The 27,037-nt window shown below is 38.8% G+C and overlaps 1 protein-coding gene across 1 annotated transcript in view; it reads right to left on the bottom strand.

The window, feature by feature from the left end:
* The window catches only part of COP1 (Transducin/WD40 repeat-like superfamily protein), a 105,339-nt gene that overhangs the window by 6,958 nt on the left and 71,344 nt on the right, over positions 1–27,037 (bottom strand). Inside the window, 5 exon segments of the mRNA XM_089386245.1 lie at positions 24,881–25,060; positions 25,150–25,254; positions 25,513–25,611; positions 25,804–25,959; positions 26,092–26,170. Coding sequence (XP_089242371.1) covers positions 24,881–25,060; positions 25,150–25,254; positions 25,513–25,611; positions 25,804–25,959; positions 26,092–26,170 — 619 coding nt within the window.

The raw sequence follows: 27,037 nt of genomic DNA, 5'->3' as shown, positions 1-27,037 counted from the left end.
TTGTTATTACTCGATTATTATGTGATTTCATGCAATGCTATATTATATTCAACTTCGAAATTCAAGTTTGGAAATTTATAAAATGAAATTAACACACACTACTCTTTCTCTTTCTGACCATCACTGTAATTCATTGAATCTTATCATTAAAGCTTCAAGATAGACTTCAAGAGAGTAGACTTATTTGCAATTGTTGAAATTCAAGATTTGCAACAGAAGCTGCCAAGGAATGACTGGCAACTATCTATATTTTGTTGAAACCTTTGCTACATCTCCATGTCTCTATCGCTTTACAGAGTTCATGCAGTCTACTCCCCTGACCTAGCACGTATCACTTATAAAATAAACAAATGGTACCTTCCTTGCTCAAAATAGGTACCCGAAACATCAAAATTTGCTCAAAATAAGTACCTAAAACGTTAAAATTTGTCGCAGTGAAGCCCCTAAAAAGCTCCAAAGTACCCATTGAAACTCCCGACGATTTTGGAGTGTTTCCTACCAGCTCCCAAGCTCCCAGGAGCGGGGTAGCGTGGACTATGAGCGCTCCAATACCTGGGAGCGGTACCCGTGTAACTATGGTATGTGTATGAATAAAGAATTGAGGGCCTTGCTTATACACTAGGCAACATGCCCCTTTATGAAGAGTCATTCCCTTTGGGACATGTCTCTTCAATAATTAATTATTAATTAATTAGTCATTATTATGATTATTCTTATATTTATTATTTTTTTGTATATTATATTCATAACAAACCCCTTTAACAAATAAATCTTTGTAACCGCACAAATCCTCTCGTGTTATAATCGACATTGCAAACATTGCGAAAAAAATCAATTTTTTCATCATGATGATTTTTTAGGTCACAAAAAAATTGTGAAAACAACGTAAAAAACATGAAAATATTGCAAGATGAGCAAAAATATCATAGTGTGTACAAGTGCCAATTTAAGTTACTTTTTCAGTCTCTTTTTCCTCATTTTGCAAACAGCGAGCACCATTTGGAGAGTAGAGGAGGAGAACAAGGTTTCTTGAGCAAAGGTGGAGGAGAATGTCATTTCAATTGGCCATCGCTGTGATATTTTGAAGTGGGGATCAATTTCTATAATGTCCCCTATGAAATAATTACCTTCAGAAGGACAAAGTAGCCTGTCGATCCCCAAAGGCTATAGTAATGAATAAAGGGGAAAACCCCAAAGTTCCCAATGTTTGGGCAATAGGGGGGCAAGTTTTGGGGCAGCTAGAGCAAAAAAGCCCAAAGTTGGGGTTTGTTGTGAACCCGACTCAACTAATAAAGGTGAAAATCCCCCCAAGGAAATATATATATACAAGAGGGTTAAATTCATTTGAGGCATCATTGGATTGGATTATTTGTCTCTCCTTTCTTTGAGCCTGAGGTTTTGAGGGTTTTAAGACCCCATTTCTCCTTGGAATAGTTTCGGTGGAGGTGATCTACCTAGTCACTTCTCTTTTTATTTTTCTATATTGTTCTGGAAACAGGGAAAATTTATCTATCTGAAAGACAGTAAATCATGTTGGGAAGACTGAGCCAAGATATCTGATTTTTTCTCCTGAGGATATTCGGATATGTTCTGAGGCAGAAGATTGAACCATCTTGAGGCAAAGGTGATGAGTTCTGAAGTAAACGGTAACCTAAGACCAAGTTATTCTGTGGCAAACCAGCGAGAGTTTTCTAAGCCTAGACGAGGGCTTCCTAAGCATAAACGAGGGCATCCTGAGCATTAATTCAAGCAAAGTGAACCCTCCCTAAGGCCAGCAAAGGACAGATCAAAGCCTATGATGGATCAATGTTGTCTGGAACCTATGTTGCCGGATCCGTCAGGCCCAACGGCTGGATCCGTGGATCCCCGAACCGGAGATGGATTCGGATCCGGATCGACGAAGATCCGCCCAGCGTCTGTCCGTGTGTAAAACAGTTCAACGTCAGCACAAAATTCCAAATTTGATGTCAGCGCATTATTCTGGAATGAAAAATTCAGCGGACAAATCACCAGATAATGGAAAAATCAGCGGAGCAAATAATTAACAAGGGAGTTGGCTGCTATTGTTCATTAATTATTCCTTGTTGACCATCTTATAAACTTTAATTCAAGATTACAAGCTATGGGCATTTGGATATTCTAATTAAGTTTAATGTTTATTCCAAGTGTGAAAAAAGTGAATTTCATAAAATAAGTTCTATAAGTAATTTTAGTGGTCATTTAACTTAAATACAGTAACTAGTAATTAATGTTTGAATATTATAATACATTAAACTTAATATTATTAAACAAATAATTATTTTAAAAATATTATAAGAAGTTTTACATTTAAAATTTTAAAAAGTTGTATTTTTTTATTTTATAGAAATTTAATTAATGTTTATAAAAAATATATAAATTCTGTTATTATACATTTACTAAATATTTTAATAAGTATTATATATAAAAACTATATATTTAAAAATTAATATATGTTTTAATTTTATTTTTATATAAATTTAATTTTTAAAAATTATAAAATATTTTATATTGTTTGTACTTGTTGAATCTGGATCTTGGCTTTTCAAAAAACTGGTGGATCCATATCTGTATCCCTATCCGAATGCTGGTAACTTAGTCTGGAACATTACAGTGGCGTTGTGGCTAAATCGGAGGATTTTTTGGACAAATTCGGAGGTAAAGTTAAGATAGATTTGGGAGAAAAATTCAATCTGACCATCCGCTGTCATCCTGGAACAACTCGGACCCCAGCCTTTTGGTCTTCCCTGTAATAGAGGTAGGGCTTCATTCTGAAGCCATCTGGATATCTCTTCTACAAGAAATTACAAATTGTGGATTAAGATAATACAATACAGGTCACTTGAATACTTGATTATTAGTCAAATTCTGTTGGTAGCTTGCTTAAGTATTAAATTACTGTTGAACACAATTCTGTGCTTGGGATTTATTGTTGATGGTTGGGCAATATTATTTACTGTAAATTAAGGATTATAATTTCATGTATTAGTTTTGTTATGGTTGGAAGCATTGTTCATTGCATTATTGGATAATTAAAGAAATTCTATTGAAGAAATTCTAGATTCCTGAAAAACCGTAAGTGCAAAAATTGCCCCAGAGGCTAGCACATTACAGTGGTATCAAAGTTGTGTGTCCTGCCAACTTGAGGGATTACGATGAGATCTAGTTTGGTGGGTAAGTGACCAGCACTATTTCAAATCAGAGTGGTGACTTTTCCTAAAGAAGTCATGAAGGATTAGAAGGAATTTTGGTTCAGTCCAATCACTGATCTTCATAAGTATCCAGCCATAAAACACCTGTTTGAGGGGGAGAAGGAAACAAGCAATATATAATCTTAGAAGGTAATATGAAGGCTGAGGGCAATGCATCGTAGTGGGATTCTTCAGCAGCAAATATGCATGGCATTGCTTCAATGGTTGTACCATCTGCTTCTAAACCAGCAAGCATCAAAACTGTGCACCAATTGGACTTCACCACAGGGCATGAGTTTCCAAGCACACACGATGATGAGAAGAAAGATGCATCTTGTGCCAATAACTCTATGATCACAGGTACTGTTGATATTATAATAAGAATGGGATACATGAAGGTGAACTGGATGCCCTTGGAGTTGTTCTATATCATGTAGATCAACCTGTCAATAACAAGGCAGAAGCAAGTCCAGAAAAGGCACTTCAGAGCTGTGAGGTTGTGTTTTCACATGCAGGGGTATCACAAATTGTAAGAGATGTGTTGCTTCACTAGGCATCAAAGCTTGCACTGATCCCCAAATTAGTTGGATGGCCATTGATGGAGCATGAAGCTATACAAAGTCTTGGAGGAAGTGTCTTGAGGAATGGAATCAGTAAGGGAGCTAGACCAAAAAATGCTAGTCCAGATTGTGCTCTGAAGATGTCACGGTGTTGAGCATGCAACTGTATAAGAGGTTGATTTCAGCAATGGAAACTGGAGGAGTCAAACCTGAGTGTATTGCTAGATCTCTAACACTATATACAAAGCAATATCCCCCTGGAATTAATAGACATCAAGGAACTCAAGAAAATAGCAGTCAGTTTCTCAGTCTTTCTTTGGCTTCTGCATCATCTGAAGATGACCAAAACCCTCTTCTTGAAGCTATTGAGAGTTTATTGCCCATGCAAAAGGGTGTGGCATCCACCAGGTTTTTGTTTGGGCTGTTGTGGGCTTCAATAATTCTAAATGCAAGTCTTGATTGCAAAGACAATGTTGAAAAAGGAATAGGAATGCAGTTGGACCAGGCAATTCTGGAAGATCTTCTCATGCCTAATTACTCTTATGCAGTAGAAACCCTTTTATGATGCTGGTTGTATTCAACAAATTCTGGACCACTCTCTTTTTGAATCAGTCAACAGAAGGTGCTTCTTCTTGCCCTGTTGATGATGACCAATTGATAGGTTCTCCATCACTCACACCAATTACAATGGTTGCAAAGTTGATGGAAAGTTAACTCACAGAGGTGGCACCAGATGTCAATTTGAAGCTTTCGAAATTTCAGTCATTAGCAGCAGTTCTTCCTGATTATGCTAGATCTTTGGATGATGCTCAATACTGTGCTACTGATATATACATAAAGGATATCAATTTTCCACGAATCTTGGATAAGGTTACTTTCACAACTATTATCTCAATTATATATTCAAATAATGCAGCAGTCATGTTTGCACTCAAAGAAGACAGTGTTTTCATGCATGAGATGTTTGTAAGGTTAAAAACACCTGACATTCCAATCAAGCAAAGAAAGACTTGGTTTTATTCTTCCAAGAATTTTATAGTCTCAGCAGGAATCTGCAATTTGTTCATCAAATGTGACTTGATGCTTCTCTTCTGCGTACATCTGTGATTCATCATGTTGATTTTTCCTCAGCACTTCAGAATCAGGTTTATGTCTAAGACATTATCACAAACACACTAAAATGCCACAACAAAAGCACTTTGCACAGTGGAAAATGTACAACAGTGAATCAATGTAGTACAAAAGAGGATTTTCCAACCCAAAACTTGTTATATTACAACTTTAATACAACAAACATAGGGCTCCGTACCAAGGATCATGGCCCTTATAATTAGCCCTGATACAAGAACAACTAGGGATTGGGAACAACTACACTTGACACTCAATCTACCCTTGAGCAAGATACACTTGACTTGCTAAAGGAGTGCTCAACTCAACCCTTGCAGTCCACATACCTTGAACACCTGGCAGGTCCTTTGCCACCTCTTCTGCTGCTCACAAGTACTTCTGCAACTTTAGAATGCTGGCATCTCCAGCTGACCAATCTGCCATTATCAATGACTCCTGCTCCAAGATGACTGAACTTAGGTCTCCAACAAACTGCCTTCTAGCAATGCTTTGCTGCTCCAAAGATCACTGCACATAAGGTCTTCAAGTCTGCCCACTTACGGACCTCTTGCTCCACAAAGGGACTGTACTTAGGGCTTATCAAAGTCTTCCACAACACAATAGTTTGCTGCCTCAAACACTGTTCACAAGCTCATCACTTACAAGCACACATATCAAGGATATGCCACATGCATTCACTGAATTTAGGGCTACAAACAACCAGCCCACTCAACACTGATTTGGCACACCAAATACTGTACTTAGGGCACACATAGAACAGCCCTCGCAACAATACTTTGACACACCAAACCACAGTCCCTAGGGCTTACAAACACACTGCCCCAAACTCCTTATTGGACAGACCAAAACACACATCCCTTCAACACTCTTCTCCAGGATTCTGCCCTCTAGCCTTCACTTCAAGACAGCCCTACATTCTGTCCCAACTTTGCCCTCTTCCCACTGCGATCTGAGGTAGGTTGCGGCCTCTTTTACACCTGTGACAGCTGCACAAGTTTCCTGAGGAATGCAGCCTTAAATTAGAGATACACGTCCTCTTCTTTTAGGATCTCGGCCCTCTTTTCATGCACAGAAACAGGCCGCAATACCAGACTTATGGAACAGATCTTAGGGTGGTTGTACCTGCATAGATGAAGCCCTAATCTAGGGTACGAAACACAGAAAACACGTCCAAATCCTGCGCAAACAGACCTTTATCTAAGGCACAAACTTTAGACCAAACCGTCCTCAAACCTGGGCGTATTCGACCTCCTTTTCAAACTTGAAAGGAACCATCCATCCACAAATTCGTCCATCCTTTAAGGCCTGCAAGTCCCTGAGGTATTCGCTCTCCTTGGGCAAAATATCTTGAGAGAAGATGCTTGCTTGATGTGTCCAAATGATCTCACTTCTATCCCTTCTTATAATGTTCATGATGGAGTAACATTTCACCAACGGTCACATCTCTTAACCAAGCCGACCTAAACCAACATGCTTAAACAATATTTTCTTAAGGAATAAAATTATTTTCATCTGACCTTTGCGGTCACCATCAAAGCCCTGGATGCCCCTTAGTCCATCAAGGGTGCCCCTCATGCCTTCCATCAATAAACTATTAATTTCTCCTCTTGGTCTTGCGCCCACAACTTTGGGTACAAAACCCACTGCTTGAGCACATTGCCCACAAAACCACATATTTTTGGGTCAACTCCACACAAACCCAATACCCTAGTGGTTGTGGGAGTACCTCCCAAGCTACACATTTCTACACATCAAGAAGGCCATGCCCTAATCTGCCTCTTGACCACATTGGGAAGGGACAGCTGCCAGTTTCTGGAAGTTATCAGGATGATTTTGGACAATTATAAAATGTCGGGTTCTCAAAGGGGTATGGTATTAGATATTTCTCTGACAAGTACATTTACCAATTGTTAGGTATTATCACATCAGCATATCCTACACATGGGAGCTTATATATGGGTAAAGAAGCTACACATATTGAGGGGACCAGCCCAGGGACGTCTTTGATAGCGCTAAAGATTATAACAAACATCTATGACCTCTTATGTTTCTGTGCTCGACACCATTCATATAGAATAAAGTATTATTTTCTAAATAATGTTATAGAAGAGGTACTTTGCTTGACGTACAAAAAGGAGAAATATCGTGTTGGTTGGCATTCGATTCTTGCGCAATGAGGATTTTCTTCATCATCATATAGTGAAGAATGACCCTTTTGATCCAGTTATACAAGCCCTTACAGCTAATGGAAATTGTTATAACCGTATTAATTCGATGGTGCTTGAGCTTATTGAGTACATTCGCAAGAAAATTTTCAAGTCTCTCATTTCATATGCAGTTGGAAACTATCCTCACGAGTTGGAAGGGATTCATTATGTTAATAGCCCCCAGCAACTGAAGCTGAAATATGAGCAATCTCTTAAAGATTACCCTCCTCAAAATGTTATAGCTAGAAGAACAGATCGTGGTGAACATCCTCCTAATGATTTTAGTGACATATCTACCATTCCGGAACCAATGAAGCAGAACAATGCCCTTGAGAATGAAGGGGATCTCTTCAATGTAGACAGTATTGATGGAAATAGCTTGGTAACCACTCACGCATCTGCTTCATGCAGTCAATCAGTAAACACAAAAACTGGAAATAGAGATGTCATGGACTCTTCAGCGATCAGGGAACAGTCTATTGGGTTAGTTGATTATGAACATGAAGATGATGATAGGTTGCATGTATTGTCCGGACAAAATCTTCTCCAATAAATTCACAAGACAAGGGTGCCCAATCAAGAAAGGTCCTCCTTCTAGAAAATAGAAAGGTAGATTTTGCAGAACCCAAACTTGCCATTGCTTGAGGACAAGCAATGTCGGGAAGGGAGGACTGTAATGTCCCTTACAAAGTAGCCTATCGATTCTCATAGGCTATAGTCTTGGGTACAGGGGAAAACCCCAAAATCCCCAATGTTTGGGCAACAGGGCAAGTTTTGGGGCAGCTGGGGCAAAAAAGCCCAAAGTTGGGGTTTGTTGTGAGCCCCACTCAATTAATTAAGGAGAAAATTTCCCCCAAGGAAATCTATAAATACAAGAGGGTTAGATTCATTTGAGGCATTATTAGATTGGATTATTTGTCTCTGTTTTGTTTGAGCCTGAAGCTCTTAGGGTTTTAAGACCCTATTTCTCCTTTGACTAGTTTTGGTGGAGGTGATCCCACCCTACCTAGTCTTTTATTTTTTTCTATATTGTTCTGGCAACAGGGAAAATTTGTCTATCTGAAGGACAGTAAATCATGTTGGGAAGACTGAGGCAAGATATCCTATTATTTCTCCTGAGGCTATCTGGATCTGTCTTGAGGCAGAAGATTGAACCATCCTGAGGCAAAGGTGACGAGTTCTGAAGTAAACGGTAACCTGAGACCAAGTAAATCTGTGGTAGACCAACGAGAATTTTCTAAGCCTAGATAAGGGCTTCCTGAGCATAAAAGAGGGTATCCTGAGCATTAATTCAAGCAGAACAACCCCTTCCTGAGGCCAGCAAAGAGAGATCAAATCTTGTGATAGATCCATGTTGTCTGAAACATTAGTGGCACTGTGGCTAAATCAGAGGAGTTTCTGGGAAAATTTGCAAGTAAAGTTAAGATAGATTTGGGAGCAGAATTTAATCTGACTAGCCACTGTCATCCTGGAGCAACTCGGACCAGAGCCTTTTGGTCCTCCCTGTGACAGAGTTAGGGTTTCATCCTGAAGACATCCGGATATCTCTTCTACAAGGAATTGCAAATTGTGGATTACGATAATACATTATACAGTACAGGTCATTTGAATACTTGATTATCAGTCAAATTCTGTTGGTATCTTGCTTAAATATTAAATTACTGTTGAACACAATTCTGTGCTTAGAATTTCTTGCTGACAGTTGGACAATATTATTTACTGTAAATTAAGGACTATAATTTTATGTATTAGTTATGGTATTGTTGGAAGCATTGTTTATTACATTATTGGATAGATAAAGGAACTATGTTGAAGAAATCCTAGATTCCTGGAAAAACCCTAAGTGCAAAAATTGCCCTAGCACATTACAATTTCCCTCAACCGTGGGTGCACTTGCAGGTATGGGCATCAACTTCCGCCCTTCCCTTTTGTTTTTTTCATATTTTTCTCAGGGTTTCTATTACCCATTCGTTTTTCATGTTTTTGCTAAGGGGAGAGAGTGGTTTATTTTTGCCAATATCAATTTATTGAGTGGAGAGGGTTTCTCAACCAATTGCCAACTTCCCACAGCCGCTAGTGTATTTGGCAATTTGCAGGTTTGTTTCTCTATTTGTTTTGTTATTAAATGTCTTCTTTCATGCAATTTTTTTTTTTAATCTTGATTCTAAAAATGTTGATTATTTTTTTCATTATTTTGTCCTAGCATATTCCCACATAGGGTCCAAATTTCTCTGTTTTTTCAGCCTTCAAACATTATGCTGAACCCAGGGGGGGTTCAATACACAAAATTTGAATTGTAAGTTGTGTGGGAACTTGGAAGCATATGACAAAGAATATCCTGATTGAAACTCCACCTTGCACAAATTTTGGCACAATGATGTATGAGTTTCCTTAAATGCAAGTCCAAAAATCATTCATATTGCCACCAAAGCACTGCAAGATAAAGATGCAGCCAAAGAGAACAGGGCAGCTATGAGAAGTCAAATTGCAAGAGGAGTGGGGGGAAGTCACAGTGGTTCTTCAGCACCACCTTCCACAATGACCAGCTCCTCATATACTTCATCATATTTTCTTCCTAGAACCACACCTAGTGCACAACCTTCTATCACATCAGCGCTTAAAAGAAAGGAGAAGCAGCTGACAAGCTAGTGGGTAGGCATTTTCTGTGAGGACACGTTTCTCTCATCGTTTCCAAGAACAATCCATTCTACCAGCCTATGGTTGATGGTATTGCTATTGTTGGCCCAAGGTACAAAGCCCCTTCCTATGATCAGCTGAGAGGGCCTATTCTTCAAAAGGAAAAGGTTGATTTACTACTAGATTGGAGGAGTTTAAGGCATCATGGGAACACATTAGATGCACTGTAATGTTGGATGGTTGGACTGATCAAAAAGGTAGAACCTTGCTTATCTTCTTGTTTAATTGTTCCAAGAGAACAATGTTTATAAAATTTGTTGATGCATCTGCACATATTAAAGATGCACAATCTTTTTGTAGGTTGTTGGACGTGTTCATTCAAGAGATAGGTCCACATAATGTTGTCTAAGTCAAAATGGACAACACTACAAATTATGTTGTTGCTGGCTAGTTGCTTATGGAGAGGTATCTTAACCTGTTTTGGACACCTTGTGTTGCACACTATTGATTTGATGTTGGAGGATATAGGGAAAAAAATTATGTCAGGGATATTGTTGAATCTTAAAAGTGCATAACAAAATTTATATACAATCATGTATATTTGCCTAGCTTAATGACAAGATTAACCAATAACAAGGAGTTGATGTGTTTTTCCATTACATGGTTCACCACTAGCTCCATCTATATTCTATCTCTCTTGACTTCTATGTGGGATGTGAAGAGAATATTTCTTTCAGAGGAGTGGCATGCTTTATATTTCAGCCATGACGAGAGGGAGAAGCCATAAACAGACTAGTTTCATATCAAGAGAGCTTTTGGGCAGGTGTGTGTTGAAGAATGTGTAACTAGGTTAGGTCTTCATAAGTAAGAAATGTATCTTTTGTAAATTATAAAATGAAAAGAAATTATTAATATTGGAGCATGGATTTCATGCTCAATTTCTTTTATTTTATAGGTCAAGCACCCATTGAATGCTTCTAGGGTTTGTCCTAGGTCTAGAAGTCAAAAGAGTCATTGTCATATATTGAAGACCCCATTGGGCACATTGTAACTTGTAAAGAAAAATTATTTGTCTTTAAAGTGGAAATACCCTCCAAGATCAAGTCGGCCTAGAAGCCATCAAGTCGTCCTAATTGAAGAGCCACATCTACCCCTTGAAGAAGCCTATATAAGGAGAGGAATTGGTCCTCCAAAGACTCACTCACTCATCTCTCATTCTATGTGAATAAGAGGAAGAAGAAGAGGTCGAAAAGGACAAAGAAGAGGTCGAAGAAGGACAAAGTGTTTTGGGCTAGTTCTCTCTCTCTCATGCGCTAGAGAAAACTAGGGTTTCTGCGCAAGGGTCTCATCTAGTTCGATCTTGGAACAAAGGAAGGAAAGAAGGCAAGCGTAGGCTACTAAGGGTACCTCTCAAGCCCTAAGTCATAAGGAAAGGCAAGCGAAGGACATAAGAAGGCTCTAGGAAGAAGATCGAAGTTCCCACGTGTGGTAGCAGCAGTTGCAACAATTACTAGGAAGTCAAATTTTCAGATTTGCAGTAGGAGGTCAAAGTTCTTGTAGCAGGAGGTCGAGTTGGTGCAATTGGAAGGGATTTACCTAGGTTTGGAAAGTACAAGGTTTGCACATTATCTCAAGTGGTTGATCTTGATTTTGGAGGGTATTGGTTTGAGTCATAAGGTCTTCGTATTCGGCAATTGAAAGATCCAAAAGAAGAGAAGAGATTTAAGGGTTTTCCCCTCAAGAGGAGGGGTTTTGTCCATGGCTTGCAGCCTACATACTATGTCATTGTTCTTATTGTTTTGGTAGCATTTTGATGTTTCTCACATTAAAATAATAAGGAACAAAGCTAATAAGTAAAAAGGTAACACAAACAGTTATCAAGATGAAGAGAATTAACATATTCATTGCCCTATTGAATTCTCAACATGGTATCAGAGCTAAGGTTAGCTAAGGGCATCATGAAGATCTCCTCTACAGTGAAGAAGTTCATCAAGAAGTGTTCCAAGATAGCAAGCCATCTCAAGAAAGCATTGAGTCTCTTATTTTCTTCAAAGAAGGCATCAATCAAGGAAAAGGATGAAGGTCTCTTCTCGGCTCTCCCTAACACATTCCAAGATGAAAACATTTGGGTGATTGATAGCGATGCATCAAGACACATGACTGGCCATCCCAAACAATTGAAGACCTTATCAAAAGGTAAATCCACTTATTCAGTGGAACTTGGAGAAGACAAGAGCTATCCCGTAAGGGGTATTGGATCGACCTCTATAAAGTTGGAGAATGGAAGCAACATCCACTTCAACAACATTTTATCTGTTCCAGGTTTGCATAAGAACTTACTTTCAATTTCAAGCTTAGAAGACAAGGGCAATAGAGTAGCTTCCATTGATGGAAAGGTTGTTGTATGGAGTAAAGACTCAAGTATAGAAAAAGCTAAAGTCATTGGCATTTGAGAAGGAAGACTTTACAGACTGATATCTCCTTTAGCCCAAGCCCTAGTTCACGTTGAAATTAACCCATGTGAACTCTGGCATAGAAGATTTGGTCATCTACATTTCAAGATCCTTCCAACTCTAAGTTCCATAGTAGATGGAATACCTGAACTAAAAGAAGATCATGAAGGAGTATGTAAGGGATGTGCATTGGGTAAGAATACCAAGAGACCATTTGGAAGCAGTGCTTCACGATCAAAAGAAATCTTGGATCTCATTCACTCTGATCAAAATCTTGGCACAATAGAATTAGAATTTTTTCAATGGCACAATAGATGAAGAAGTCTATATAGAGCAACCCTTGGGATTTGAAGTTAAAGACAGGAAGGCATATGTTTGTAGATTGAAGAAAGCATTATATGGCCTCAAGCAAACACCAAGGGCATGGTATGCTAGAATGGATGCATACCTACAAAGAATAGGCTTCACAAAAAGTTATGCTAATCCGAACCTTTATATCAAGATTGTAGATGGAGACCCTGTAATCATTCTTCTGTATATAGATGATCCTCTCTTGACAGGTGTAGAAGATCGAATTGAAGAATGTAAGAAGCAACTAGCAGCAGAATTTGACATGAAGGATCTTGGGCTGATGCGTTTCTATTTAGGACTCGAAGTCTAGCAAGGACCTGATGAAACTTATTTGGGTCAAGGAACGAACGTGATCAAGATGTTGAAGAGGTTTAACATGATGGACTGCAAACCTATGACCACTCTGATGATCACAAACTTGAAGAGACTAGGGAGTTCTAAATCAAGCCCTGTGGATCCTTCCAAATATAGACAACCAATTGGCTCTCTGATGTACTTAGTGAATACTCGACCAGACATGTTTTGCAATAAATATTCTCAGTCAAATCCAAGTGGATCCAAGGCATGATCATTGGGTAGTAGCAAAGCATATTCTGAGATATCTATGAGGAACCATTCAATATTGCCTGAAGTATGGCAGAAGAAATAATGTCCACTTCATATGATATATGGATTCCAACTGGGGAGGCAGTGAACAAGAAGGTAGAAGCACGACTGGAGGATGTTTCAGTTTTGGATCCTCCATGATCTCATGGATGAGCAGGAAACAAGACAGTTGCATTAAGTAGAGTTGAGGTTGAATATGTTGCAGCCTGTGAAGTAAGTAGAGAAGTGGTCTGGTTGAGGAAGTTGTTATCCGACTTGTTTGAAGGACCGATGAACCTTACAGTGATACTTTGTGATAACACCAGTTGTATATGTTTGTCTGAAGACCCAGTATTTCATGGAAAGACAAAGCATATAAACAAAAAGTATCACTATATTCAAGAGCTAGTACAAAATGGTGTGTTGCAGCTACAGTATATCTCCACTAATGAGTAGGTCGTTGAAAGATTGACAAAATCTCTTTCGAACAAGAAGCTTGTGTACTTGAGAGACAAGTTTGGCTTGGTTGATGTATCCTGCCTAATTGAGAGGGAGAGATAGACACTACATTCTTGTCTTCACCTAGGAAGAAAGAATGGAGGATTGGGTAACCATATGGCATTCGATACTCTTTGAGGATGTGGTAGGGCATCCAAGACAAGAGTAGTTGTGGACCGATATTCTTTGAGGACTGGTTATCCAAGATAAGAATAGTCCAAAGAAGGTCATACTCGGTGAACACTCGAGCGGACTATGTACCTTGAGAGACAATGATGATAGTGTCCATAAATCATTGGTCTCGCCAGCATTGTGCTTTGATCTTGTGGAGAGATAGAGTTGTTAGTCAAGGCCTTGCTATGTGACAATGCTGGTCAACATGATGCTAGACAGATGGGTTACCAATCCGACTCTTTTTATGAGATCTCTTCAAATTGAGAATGGCCATGTACCTCTTATGAGTACCTCCCTAGTTAAGAGGGAGTGTTGAAAAATGTGTAACTAGGTTCGGTCTTCATAAGTATGAAATGTATCTTTTGTAAATTATAAAATGAAAAGAAATTATTATTATTAGAGCATGGGTTTCATGCTCAAGTTCTTTTATTTTATAGGTCAAGCACCCACTAGGTGCTTCTAGGGTTTGTCCTAGGTTTAGAAGTCAAAAGAGTCATTGTCATATATTGAAGACCCCATTGGGCACATTGTAACTTGTAAAGAAAAATTACTTTTGTCTTTAAAGTGTCGAAATACCCTCCAAGATCAAGTCGACCTAGAAGCTATCAAGCCAGCCTAATTGAAGAGCCATGTCTACCCCTTAAAGAAGCCTATGTAAGGAGAGGAACTCGTCCTCCAAAGACTCACTCACTTATCTCTCATTCTATGTGAAGAAGAGGACGAAGAAGAGGTCGAAAAGAAGGACAAAGAAGAGGTCGAAGAAGGATGAAGTGTTTTGGGCTAGTTCTCTCTCTCTCACGTGCTAGAGAAAGCTAGAGTTTCTGCGCAAGGATCTCATCTAGTTTGATCTTCGAATGAAGGAAGGAAAGAAGGCAAGCGAAGGCTACTAAGGGTATCTCTCAAACCCTAAGTCACAAGGAAAGGAAAGTGAAGGACAAAAGAAGGCTCTAGGAAGAAGATCGAAGTTCCCACGTGTGGCAGCAGCAGCTGCAGCAATTACTAGGAAGTCGAAATTTCAGATCTGCAGTAGGAGGTCAAAGTTCTTGCAACATGAGGCTGAGTTGGTGCAATTGGAAGAGATTTACCTAGGTTTGGCAAGTACAAGGTTTTCACGTTATCTCAAGTGGTTTATCTTGATCTTGGAGGGTATTGGTCTGAGTCATAAGGTCTTGGTATTCGTCAATGAAATATCCATAAGAGAAGAGATTTAAGGGTTTTCCCCTCAAGAGGAGGGGTTTTGGCCCTGGCTTGCAGCCTATATATTGTGTCACTATTCTTATCGTTTTGGTAGTTGTTTGATGTTTCTCACATTATAATAACAAGGAACAAAGCTAATAAGTAAAAATGTAACACAAACAGATATCAAGTTGAAGAGAATTAATATATTCATTGCCCTATTGAATTCTCAACAGAGTGGAGAAGGTGTGCGCCATTTTAAACCTTTGGTAAAAGTTCTTCAGTTAGGTGATGGAGACAAAACCCTGTAATGGGCTACTTACATAAGGCCATGGATAGGGACAAATAAGTCATATGTAATTATTATGAGGATAAGGGGGATGAGGAGTTTGAGAAACAATAATTGATATTGTGAGAGATTGATGAGTGATGGAACAATACACTCTGTTGTCTAATTCATGTTGCAAGGATCTACCTCAACACTGCATTTTCTTACTCCTTTGGTTTCAAATTTTATGCTATGGCGATGGATGAATTCTTCACTTGTGTTTAGAATATGGTTCCATCTCTGCAACAATGTGCGTAGCTTTCTAAAGAAATGGATATATACAAGCTGGTAGGTGGCACATTTATCTTTGACATGGCTATCCAGGATAGGAAGACTAAAATGCCATGTAAGGTTCAGTTTTTTTCAAATTTTAATGACTCTTCATACCTTGCTTTAACTTTCAAATTTCAATGTTTCTTCTTATTTTTCTCTTATTTGTTGTAAATGCTTGGTGGACAAGCTATGGTAGCAAGGTACCTAATCTCCAAAAGCTTGTCATTCAAGTGCTCAACCAAATGTGTAGCTCCTTTGGATGCAAGTGCAACTAGAGTGTATTTGAAAAAATGCACACCAATAAGCGCAATAGGTTAAAAATTTTCAATTTACTTTTTTGAATTCATTATAAATCACAATTTATTATTTTTATAATTTAGGACCCTCATACAAATTGAAGTCCCAACGCTAAGCATCATATATATCTACTAGAATCTTCGAGGGTGAGGTAACTTTAGAAAGTAGTTAGCATGGAGGCCATCTAATTGGATGGTATTGACACCACTACTGCATGGAGGGTTGAGGTTGAGAGGCCTAACATGGAATTGACTCCTAACTGGTTAGGAGAGGAGGTAGCAATTGCAAGGGAGAGAGAGGTGGAGGAGGAGGAGGAGGAGCAACAAGAGGTGGAGTTGCACCACCAAGCATGGTCTCCAATAGAGGATGTCAAAGTCTACCTCCTATTTCTTCTTCTAAAGGACGTCGGAGTCCAATGGCAGGCCCAAGGCCTTCTCCCTCTAAAGGAAAAGCCATTACCTTTTGTTGTAAAAAGGGTAGAGGAAATCACTGGGTAGTGGTTTATGTATCTAATTTCATTGTAGATGACTCATGATGATGAGATATATTTAGTATTTTTTTGTTGATATTTTGAGACTGAATCGGGACTTAGGATTCAAGACTCATTTTGATGTGTGATGTAGCACTAGACATCTTATACATTTTATACATTTTATTTACTAGTAGTGTTCTTTTCATATTTATGTGGAAATGCACTTATTTGACATTGTCGATGCTTTAGACGCTAAAAAAAATAAAAATGAATATTTTTGTATACTTGTAATTTTTCCAATGTTTGCTGATTTTTACCAATATTTTCCTGACTTTTACAATCGTTTCATTTTCCAAACCCTTTCCAATTTTATTCTGATATTGATTTCACCGACATCTATGCAAAGTGTAAAGAAGTTAATAGTAAGTAGTAGGTTGCAGTGTAAATATCACAAGGTAGGGGGGCACTACTACAAACTTAACCAATAAGAATCTAGCTTGCTCGATGTAAGTGACCGTAGAAACCCTATTTTACAAGGCATCACAATTAATGCATGTCGCTCTTTAAAAGCCTCTCACACTATTAAAATGGTGAATATCTTGTCTAGATCAAGAGCCATGTCCCCATAAGGTTTAGATGGGTTAGAATTGTTAGTTTTTGTAGCATCGAAGGTGTTCTAGTCTCAAAACTTTGTGGAGAGGCTAAAACACATGAGTTCTCCATAACCCATAAATCATTTCTGGAAATTCCACCTAGAAGTGTCTCAATTAGATTATTAGCCTATCTTTTAATATTTCTTAAGTCTAAACTTACGAAATCTAGTTAATTAATCAGAATTAATTGAGATAAGGCATGAATCATCTAGAAACTCACATGGATCGATAGGAAATTAATATGGGGCCTTGATTGAGTTTTAATCTTGGCCATTGGAGGTCCAACAGAGTATTATAAGAAGAAGTCGATGGGTAGATGGATAACACACTTGTGAGAACCAAAAAGAGTTTGATTTCGTTGGAGAGTTCGTTTTTTTAGAAGAATCAGCAGTGCTGGAAGAGTTCGAGCTTCAGTAGGAAAGCAAAGACAGTGAGGGGCAGGGAGGAAGAGCCCGAGGAATATTTCCAGATCCGGTGAAGTGCATTGCAAAGAAAGGCTGAAGTTTCTCCAGGAGGCAACACAGACCCTCGAAGGGTAGTTAGAATTTCGCTGAGGGAAGACGTTTTCAGTTCCAAAGGTCAGGGAGTCCCAGAGTGTCAGAGAAGCATTTTCCTAGTCAGCAAGCAAGACGGTTTGATTAGCAGACGATTCGGGCAGGCTGTGTGGTAGGCAACTTCAAGTTGACGCAGAGCCTGCGCATGCCTAGTTGGACGGCTTGCTTTTCAGTGGTTGTTGAGTGTCTAGATTGCTCAGAGTGAAGGTAATTTCCCTCTAGATATTTTTGCCAGTATTTTCTCTGCAGGAAAGCCAGTATTCGGCTTCTAGATTGTACTTAGAACTTCTCCCTGTTGCATAATAATAAAAACCCTCAGTTGTTGCACTGGTTTTCCCAAGTTGGGTTTTTCTGGGGACATTTGTCAAAAAATAATTGTGTTAATTTTATGTGTGCTAGCATATTTCTCAGTTTCCAATGCTATTATTTTCCGCAATTTTATTTGTAAAGGTTACAATGTGAATTATTTGGTATTTGTTGTAGTTGATAAATTGTTAAATTAATTAACAATTAGAAAAATAATTTCCAGTCGTTGCAATAGGATTTCAGTATTGAAATTTCCACATGGGATAGAGTAATTGATCAACTGGGAAGCTCAAAAGCGAAAGAAGAAAATTTCACTGTTCAGAGGGAGTTGGGAAGCTTAGAAGCAGAAGAATAAAATTTCGTTATTCAGAGGGGGCAACAGGCCGAAATTTTCTGGTGTTGCACAATGCCTAGCCAAGCAATACGAATTGTTGGGCAAGTATTCGATTTTCAATTGTAGGGTGGCAGAAAATCTAGTTGCACGGAATAGTGATTCTAGCAAGCAGAGGGAGGGAGAAACAGTAGCTCAAATTTTCGCTGAGCAGATTCCTTTGTTGTACACAAAGTTTTGTGGCAAATTGCTAGAGCAGAATCTGTGTCGGGTGGAAAGAGAAAGAGCACACATAGAGGGAAAATTTCTCTCAGGGGGTTTCTAGCTTTAGAAACTTGATTTTCCAATTGCAGATTGGCAATAACCATGAGCAAATTTTCTCACTCCAACAAGGGGTGCATATTGCAGTTCTAACAGCGAAGAAAAGGGAAAGAGGGAGATTTTCGACCAGTTTCAGAGATGGCCATAGTTGGTCTTAGAGATAAAGATAGGTTGGAAGGAGCCTCCAACTATGTCATCTGGAAGGCTAGGATATCCTTCCTTCTAGATGAATATGGCCTAAAAGCCTATGTGGACAATGTTGTAGCAATACCCTAGGATGCGAATCAGCTGAAGGAGTATAGAAAAGAAATGGCGAAGGCGAAGCGGATGTTTTTGGATGGAATCCAAGATCATAAAGTCTTGCATATTTTTGGCAAGAATACTACCAAAAAATGTGGGTAGCTCTCTCCACACGCTATCAGAGTTCTTCTGAGCAACGGAAGATGTTTCTCCAGGAGAAGCTGAGAACCATCAGGATGCAGAAGGGTGAAGGCATAGATCCCTTCCTCACTCGAATTCAGGAGGTCCAAGATCACCTATCAACAGTTGGGGAGGCACCACAACCCACATAGCTTGTACGATTCACACTAAACAATGTCTCTGAGAACTGGCAAGTGTTTGTCGAAAGCATTTTGGGCAGAGACACTTTGTCTGGTTGGGACAGGATGTGGGTCGATTTGTAGCACGAGTTGAGGCGAGCTCTACTAAAGAGCACCACCAACGATATCAACAACAAGGTCGTGAAGAGTGAGAAGGAAGAGGAGAATGTGGCCCTAGCATCTAAGGGTCCCATTCAAGGACAGGGAGAGCAGAAGAAGAAAAAGAAGGACCTGTCAAAGGTCAAGCAGGACCAGGCGACAACGTCAGCCAAGATAGACAAGTTGTCCTCTAGGCTGGAGGAAGACTTTGCTATGATCACAGCCATACCTCCAAGAGTGAGGTGGGGCGACATGGAGCTGTAGTCCAGAACTACAGGAGTTTGCGCAAGGTCTTTGAGGTGTCCTCCTTATGGATCATTACCTTGCTACAGCGGCCCACAATATTCAGTAGCAGGATGGATCAATGTCAGTGTGCAGTCAGATCCCAGAGTGACTGTGCAAACTAGTAGCAATCAGGTGTGCAATGCAGATTCTTCAATGGAAAGTGCAGTAGCTAGTAGCAGTCGTGCCTCGGGAGAGACAGATGCATCATATTAAACACAGTTGATTTAGTATTTAGGATGCTTCTCAATTGCAGTAGTTGCAATTGCAGCAGCAACAGTTGAGAGGGAGTTGCAGTGCAGATGCAGGGTCAGCAACAGTATGGCAGTGTCCGCAGCAGCACAAATGCAGCATCAGAGTTGCGCAGTGGTTGGTGGGCAATAGCCAAACATTAGCAATGTGATAGAGGGTGGTATAGAGACAAAGTGTTGTGGAAAAATGTGCAACACTAGAGAGAACACCTTCCTCGCTAAGAGGGAGTGTTAGTTTTTGTAGCATCGGAGGTGTTCTAGTCTCGAAACTTTGTGGAGAGGCTAAAACACAACGCAAAAATCTTTTCTGGAAATTCCACCTAGAAGTGTCTCAATTAGATTATTAGCATATATTTTAATATTTCCTAAGTCTAAACTTAGGAAATCTAGTTAATTAATCAAAATTAATTGAGATAAGGTGTGAATCATCTAGAAACTCACATTGATTGATAGGAAATTAATCTAGGCCCTTGATTAAGTTTTAATCTTGGTTGTTGGAGGCCCAACAAAGGATTATAAGAATAAGTTGAAGGGTAGATGGAGAACACACTTGTGAGAACCACAGAGAGTTTGATTTCCTTAAAGAGTTTGATTTTCCAGAAGAGCCAGTAGTGCTAAAAGAGTTTGAGCTTTAGTAGGGAAGTAGAGACAGTGAAACGGAGGAATATTTCCAGATCTGGTGAAGTGCATTGCAAAGAAAGGTCGAAGTTTCTCCAGGGAGCAGTGCTGACTCTCAAAGGGCAATTCGATTTTTGTTGAGGGGGAGACGTTTTCAGTTCCAGAGGCCGAGAAGGAGTCTGAGAGTGCCAAAGAATCATTTTCCCAGTCAACAGTAGGTAGGACTACTTGATTAATAGACGATTCGGGCAGCACATGTGGCAGGCAGCTTCAGGTTGATGCAGAACCTACACAAGCCCAGTTGGACGACTTGCTTTTCAGTGGTTGTTGAGTGTCGAGATTGCTCAGAGTGAGGGTAATTTCCCTCTAAATATTTTTTCCAATATTTTCTCTGTAGGAAAGCTAGTATTTGGCTTCTAGATTGTACTTAGAATTTCTCAGTGTTGCATAATAATAGAAACTCTCAGTTGTTGCATCGGCTTTCCCAAGTTGGGTTTTTCCAGGGACATTTGTCCAAAAATAACAGTGTTAATTTTATGTGCGCTAGCATATTTCTCAATTTCCAACGCTATTATTTTCCACAGTTTTATTTGTGAAGGTTGCAATGTGAATTATGTGGTTTTTATCATAGCAGATAAATTGTTAAATTAATTAACAACTAGAAAAATAATTCCAGTTGTTGCAATAGGATTTCAGTATTGAAATTTTCACAAGGATAAGGAAAAGCAGATCAGGTGTCCCAAGTCTACTGGAAAGTGTACCCAAAGAAGAGAAAAATGCACCATTTTGGTTCCAACAAGCAACGAAGTGGATAAAGAACCACCCCCCCCCCCCCCCGGTTCTCCCCATGGATGAGTCATCTAGCCAACTCGAGTGTCCCCTATTTAGGAGGGGGAGATTCTCAAACAACTTCTCTAAGGTCCTAAAGACTTTATTTGCAAGTAGAAGAAACTAGCACAACTATGCTCCTTGTTATAACCAAAGTGTGTTGAAGTTGGGAAGAACATTGGAGTTTAATGCATGGAGAAAACATGTAGAGGCTCCTTGTCATTCTATCAAATAGTGTGTGGAGAGTGGAGAAATAAAGTAGCAATAGTGTGTGATTGAGCAAATTGCTATGTTTTCACCAAGCCTCTCAATCCAAATAAGTTTATAAACTTTTTGGATAAACTTGGTGTCGGTTCATATATAACTAGTGATATGTGGGGACTCGCTCCCTTAAATGGGGGGTGCATCCACACACTTCCAGCGTTTCTAGGACAAGGACACTCAGTGAAGGACGTTTTCCCACATCCCCCTTTTGGGGAAATTTGGGGAGATGCAAGAAGGCATTCCCCAAGAGATGGAAAACATTTTCCTTTTGGAGAACTCCCAAAATGCCCCACTTGTTTTACCCAATGCCCATAAAAGAAAGTCAATTTTTTAAAACATGAAAATAACAAACCCCTAAAGCAAATGTGAATATTTATATCATGTTTTCAATGTTCACATTTATCACTTGTCATTGTTTCTCATATATTTTATAAAAATATTAGGATTTCGAACAAAGTCCCCTATGTTTGGGACCCCAATGTTTCCTAAATTTTGGGGGGTTGAAAGTATATGTAATATAATGGTCATAGTATAGTGTACTATATATCATATTGCTTTTAATTTACTATTTAAATAAAGTGACTTCACTTTCATGAGGTATCCCATTTGCATCTCATTACACATATTGAACAATCTCAATCTTCTCCTTGCATGCAACTATGTATCATTGTCTATGTAGAACTTAAAGGGTAACTGCCTTAGCAAGACAAATACCCTAATATTGACCTTGTTATCTTTGTTTTGTGTCGCCCAGAACAAAGTGAAGGTAAATAGTTCAGACTGACCCAACCCCCAAAGGTCTCAATGACGAATACACTTGGACACAGCGAATACAATTAGGACCCACCAACAATTGGTTGGGCCACAATTCAAAACTAATGGTTGTAACTTGTGCCCCTTTGTTCCCTATTCATATGATGCCCTATCATGATGAAATGCATGTGGCTAGAATACCATTCTTTGAAGTTTGTAACTTTTTTATGTCATTTTTTAGAAATTTGTAGATATATATGATAGGAATATAACAATATACACATTTGGTACATAAAGTGGCATTTTGTTGTTTTCTCATGATTGATACTTAGGTTGGTGGCGCCCTATTTTTTGTGACGATTGTTTTCTTGTTGTTAGAATAGCACTCAACTGCATACACTCTGTAAAAATATATTAATATTAATGAAATCTAGTTCAAAAAAAAATCCAAGGCTAATCATGTCTTTACACTGGAGATTAGAACTTGTTGGCTTCATCCAATCCAATGAGTTCTTTCCTCCCTGTATATGTTTGTCTTAGTTCTCTCTACATGGTTGGTCACCATATTTGCAAAAATGTGTCTCATCTCGTGCCACCCAAATAGGTACTCAACTAGTCCATCAAAGAGGATATCTACAGATTATACATTCAATTCACTTGGACTTCCTCTGTGATGGGACTAGGCCTAAAGATGTCCTTCTACCTTGAGCATTTTGTGGAGTTACAAGATGGAAACATTGTCAGGCCCCCATACATGCACAAACATTGGATGCACTCACTCGAGATCTTTTTGGACCAACTTTGGATTAGTTCTCATCAACTTTGAGCGTAGATTGACCACCATATACCACAATCTGATAAGATCTGCCAAGAGTGTCATCTTTAGGAACCAAAGATAGAGCAACACCTAATTTTTAGTTTTCCCCCTATACTACAAGATCAAAAGACGCTACACTACCTCTATATAGATTCAAGAGAATCCCTCACTACCTTCTTCTGATATCTTGACCAGAGATGCATATCCCTCTTCATTAAGGAGATATTCAAAAACGGACCTTAGATCCTACATACCCCACCTCACTCGAGGACGACTTGGACAATCAAATCATACTTTAAGGTTGATCTAGTTAATCGTAGCAACAAATGACAAGTGGAGTTTCAGAGTATTTCAGACAGTAGAACAGTGAGACCTCGGGTCTTCCCTCCGCCCCCCCTTTGAGAGGCCAATTGGTATCCTCGAGACTATTGCGGAGATGTCGAATAGCATGCCAATTCACCTACACCCAGAGCATCAAAGGGATTAGTTTTGAAAGGTTCCTAAGTAGCTTCTTTCCTTAGTTATTTCTTCCGGCCTCGAATGCTAGGAGTATCTCTCACTCCTACACCCCCCCAGGATTGTGCAGCCAAACTCCTTGTTGGATCTTGGGTACTCTGATGGAGAGCCAGTACCATTGTCGCCCCCCTTGTCATCGATTACCAAACTCATGCATTCTTCAATCTTGACATCATCGACCTCTAGCCCTAGTCTTATTCACTTAGTCTTCTACATCATTGTGGCCTTTCATCCGGTTATATACATGTTTATGAGGTTCTCCTATTGTTGTATCATTCTTTAGTTCATTTTATCCTAGTTTTATCCTAGATTTAGCTTTGGCATTTTCTAGGAGTTGTGTTGGCACTCCCGCATTATACTTGTACTGGATGTATCCTCCAGTCCTATTGACCTACTTTTCGTTACACATTAATAAAATTATCTTATCTCAATTATTGTGGAAATACCTCACAAATACATGAACAAGTTTAAAGCAATTGTACCAATGTTGGGTACAAAGATAACGTTGGGTTTAGTATAGTGATGCTACATTAAAAAAGAATGGAGTATCCCTTGCTCCTACATCCCCCCAAGATCGTGCAACCAGACTCCTTGTTGGATCAAGAGTACTCCAATAGCAAGCAAGTGCCAATGTCGCCCCCCTCGTCGTCGTTTATCAGATTTGGGCATTCTTGAATCTTGACATCATCGACCTCCAGCCTTGGACTTATTCACTTAGTCTTCTACATCATCAAGGCCTTTGATCCGGTTATATACATGTTTATGAGGCTGTCCTATTGTTGTATCCGTCTTTACTTCATTTTATCCTAGTTTTATCCTAGATTTGGCTTTGGCATTTTCTAGGAGTTGTACTTGCACTCCCACATTATATACTCGTACTGGATGTATCCTCTAGTCCCATTGATCCACTTTTGTGGTCATTCATTGGACATTAATAAAATTATCATATCATATCTTATCTTATCTCAATTATTGTGGAAATACCTCACAAATACAAGAAACAGTTTAAGGCAATTTACCAATGTTGGGTACAACGATAACGTTGGGTTTAGTAGTGATGCTGCATTAAAAAAAAAATGGAAATAATCCTTAACCGAAAATGGAAGAAGAAACTAGTGGCATACACCACAGAAAAGAAATGCAGGAATATAACACAAAAGAGCACTGTATGCAGCACATGGAATTAGTCAAATGAGGAAAGTAAATTTCCATTCATATAAAAGCATGTAAAACTGATCAAGCATCCAATGAAAAAATGGAATATGGAATAATATATGTAATGAATATGGCTATACACAAATTATGAACTAATATCTCAAAAAGGGAACAAGATTACATACAAGGCAATTATCCCTCACATCCCACAAGCGCAGTGTACTGTCTGTAGATGCAGAAGCTAGTTCATTTGTTGAAATGAATTTAACATAGGAAACTGTTTTCCTGTGACCATTAAATTCGTATAATGGAACACTAGGGTTCCTCAAGTCATAATAATGAATGTGATGATCTGCTGAACCAACCTACAAAATGAAATTCCACATTTAGACCTGAATGCTTCATTGGCATTATATCTAAATCCTCTGAGAGAAACCCTTAAAAGAAAATTTACCGCAACATAATAGCTTGATCCAGGATTGTACTTGACACAACAAATATTTGCTTTCATGTCAATATTGAGAACACTTGTTTCTTGCGTTGTACACCACACCTTGACCTGTTTTATAAGATAAGATAATTTTATTTATGTCCAACAATTTTACTGATTATAATAGAATGATTTCCATACTTTATTATTGTGCAAAGAAAAAGGTAGAAGCTTCAGTTAATCTAACTCCTTGTACATGAAAAATGATCATATGAGCCTGACATTCATACTGATAGTAAGATGAGTTCCATATTCTCTCATCCATCCATATCAGAAAGAAATACATTGATGTAAACTATAAAGAATTTTATAAGGAATTTAGCGAACCTTTCCATCATCACTCCCTGAGATGAGCCTGGTCGGCTCTGTGCGTGAAAAATCCACACTCCATGCCCGTTTTTCATGTTCTTCATACATCATGACACTCTGCAAAAGTTGCACATTTCAGCCTTTAGCTTTAATGAACCATTTCAAATTTATCCAAAAGTCATTTTTACAGTGCTTCTGTAATCCAGTGAAAACATGTCACCAATAATGACAACCTAGATATTAGAAGACAACAATGACCTCATGGTCTCTAGAAATCTTATATAACTACAGTATCTGCTTGGAACTTACCTGACGAGTATTTACATCCCAGACAGTAACAATGCCTTCATAATCGCTGCTGACAATCTGAGACTTGATATACTTGTTCCAGCTCAAGCAACTTAGCTTAGATCGAGTGGACATCTCCACAACAGGACAGTGCACATCTGCAGGTTCATTCACTACCTGGAAATAGGTAACCAATATACTTTTGATACCTTGAAGCCTTAAGTGATACTATAGAAGCAACTCTAAAAAGATCCAAATTGTTGACATTATATTATTTACAGTAAACTATACGAAGAAAAGTAATATTACTGTTGCAAAGTCAAACACTTTGATCCGCCTGGAAACACCGGCAGTTGCAAATAGTTCATCATCTCGATCAAACTCAATGCTGTGATAAATATGACAAGCAATTAAAAGTTAAAACCAATGTTATCTAACCTTAACATCAGGAGAAAATTTTATGCAACTACTCAATATAGACATCCAAAGTCTAAACATTTTATAGCGTGAATGCCATTAAGAATAGGTCCAACTTATCTAACTCTGGATTCTGTACAATAGATAAAATTAAGTAGCAAGAAGAGACAGTGCACGTGTGCCAGTATCTGAGAATGAAAACAGGCTGACTCTTCTGCTCATCTGACTAGGAGAAAGAAATGTACAATGAAGTTTAATTGCATATGAAATAAGAAAGCCTATGGAGATTAGGACATTAAGCAAAAAATGGACTTCTCTGCCCACATGAGTGCAACTTGGTGGAAACATAGGCCTTGCAAATCAAGTCTTCAATAGGAATAACAATTTTCAGACAAACACCTAATGGCTTTGGTCGGAAGAGGGAAAATTATGCATAAGCTCTAGCTCTTAATGTGAAGTGGTTGGAGTTCCTCAAAGGGAGAAATATGATATAAACTAATATAGAGTGATGAATAAAACACCTGACTTCAGATTATTTATTATTTAAAAAGGAGTTGTTTATAGTAAAAAATTTCATCCAAATTAACCTATTAAAGACTCAGTTTTTAGATGTTTGTATAACTTTTTAAGGGAAGATTGAAGAATCTTCAGTGTTACATGGGGACATGCTCCCCAAGGTCGGGAGCATGCTGCCACAACAGAAAAACATTTCAGTCCCCTGAAAAGTGAAACTCCACGAAATGTGCTCAATTGTGGGCTCCACTCCAAAATCCAAGATGCAGGTGCACCCAAAATTTTGACTTGAAAGTTTTCAAAAATAGAAAACCCTAAAATGACA

Source organism: Pinus tabuliformis, chromosome Q (assembly GCF_031772625.1).
Source record: "Pinus tabuliformis cultivar Carrire ecotype Pingquan chromosome Q, CPIR1, whole genome shotgun sequence".
Taxonomy (NCBI): domain Eukaryota; kingdom Viridiplantae; phylum Streptophyta; class Pinopsida; order Pinales; family Pinaceae; genus Pinus; species Pinus tabuliformis.
This window is presented reverse-complemented; position numbering and strand designations above follow the sequence as displayed.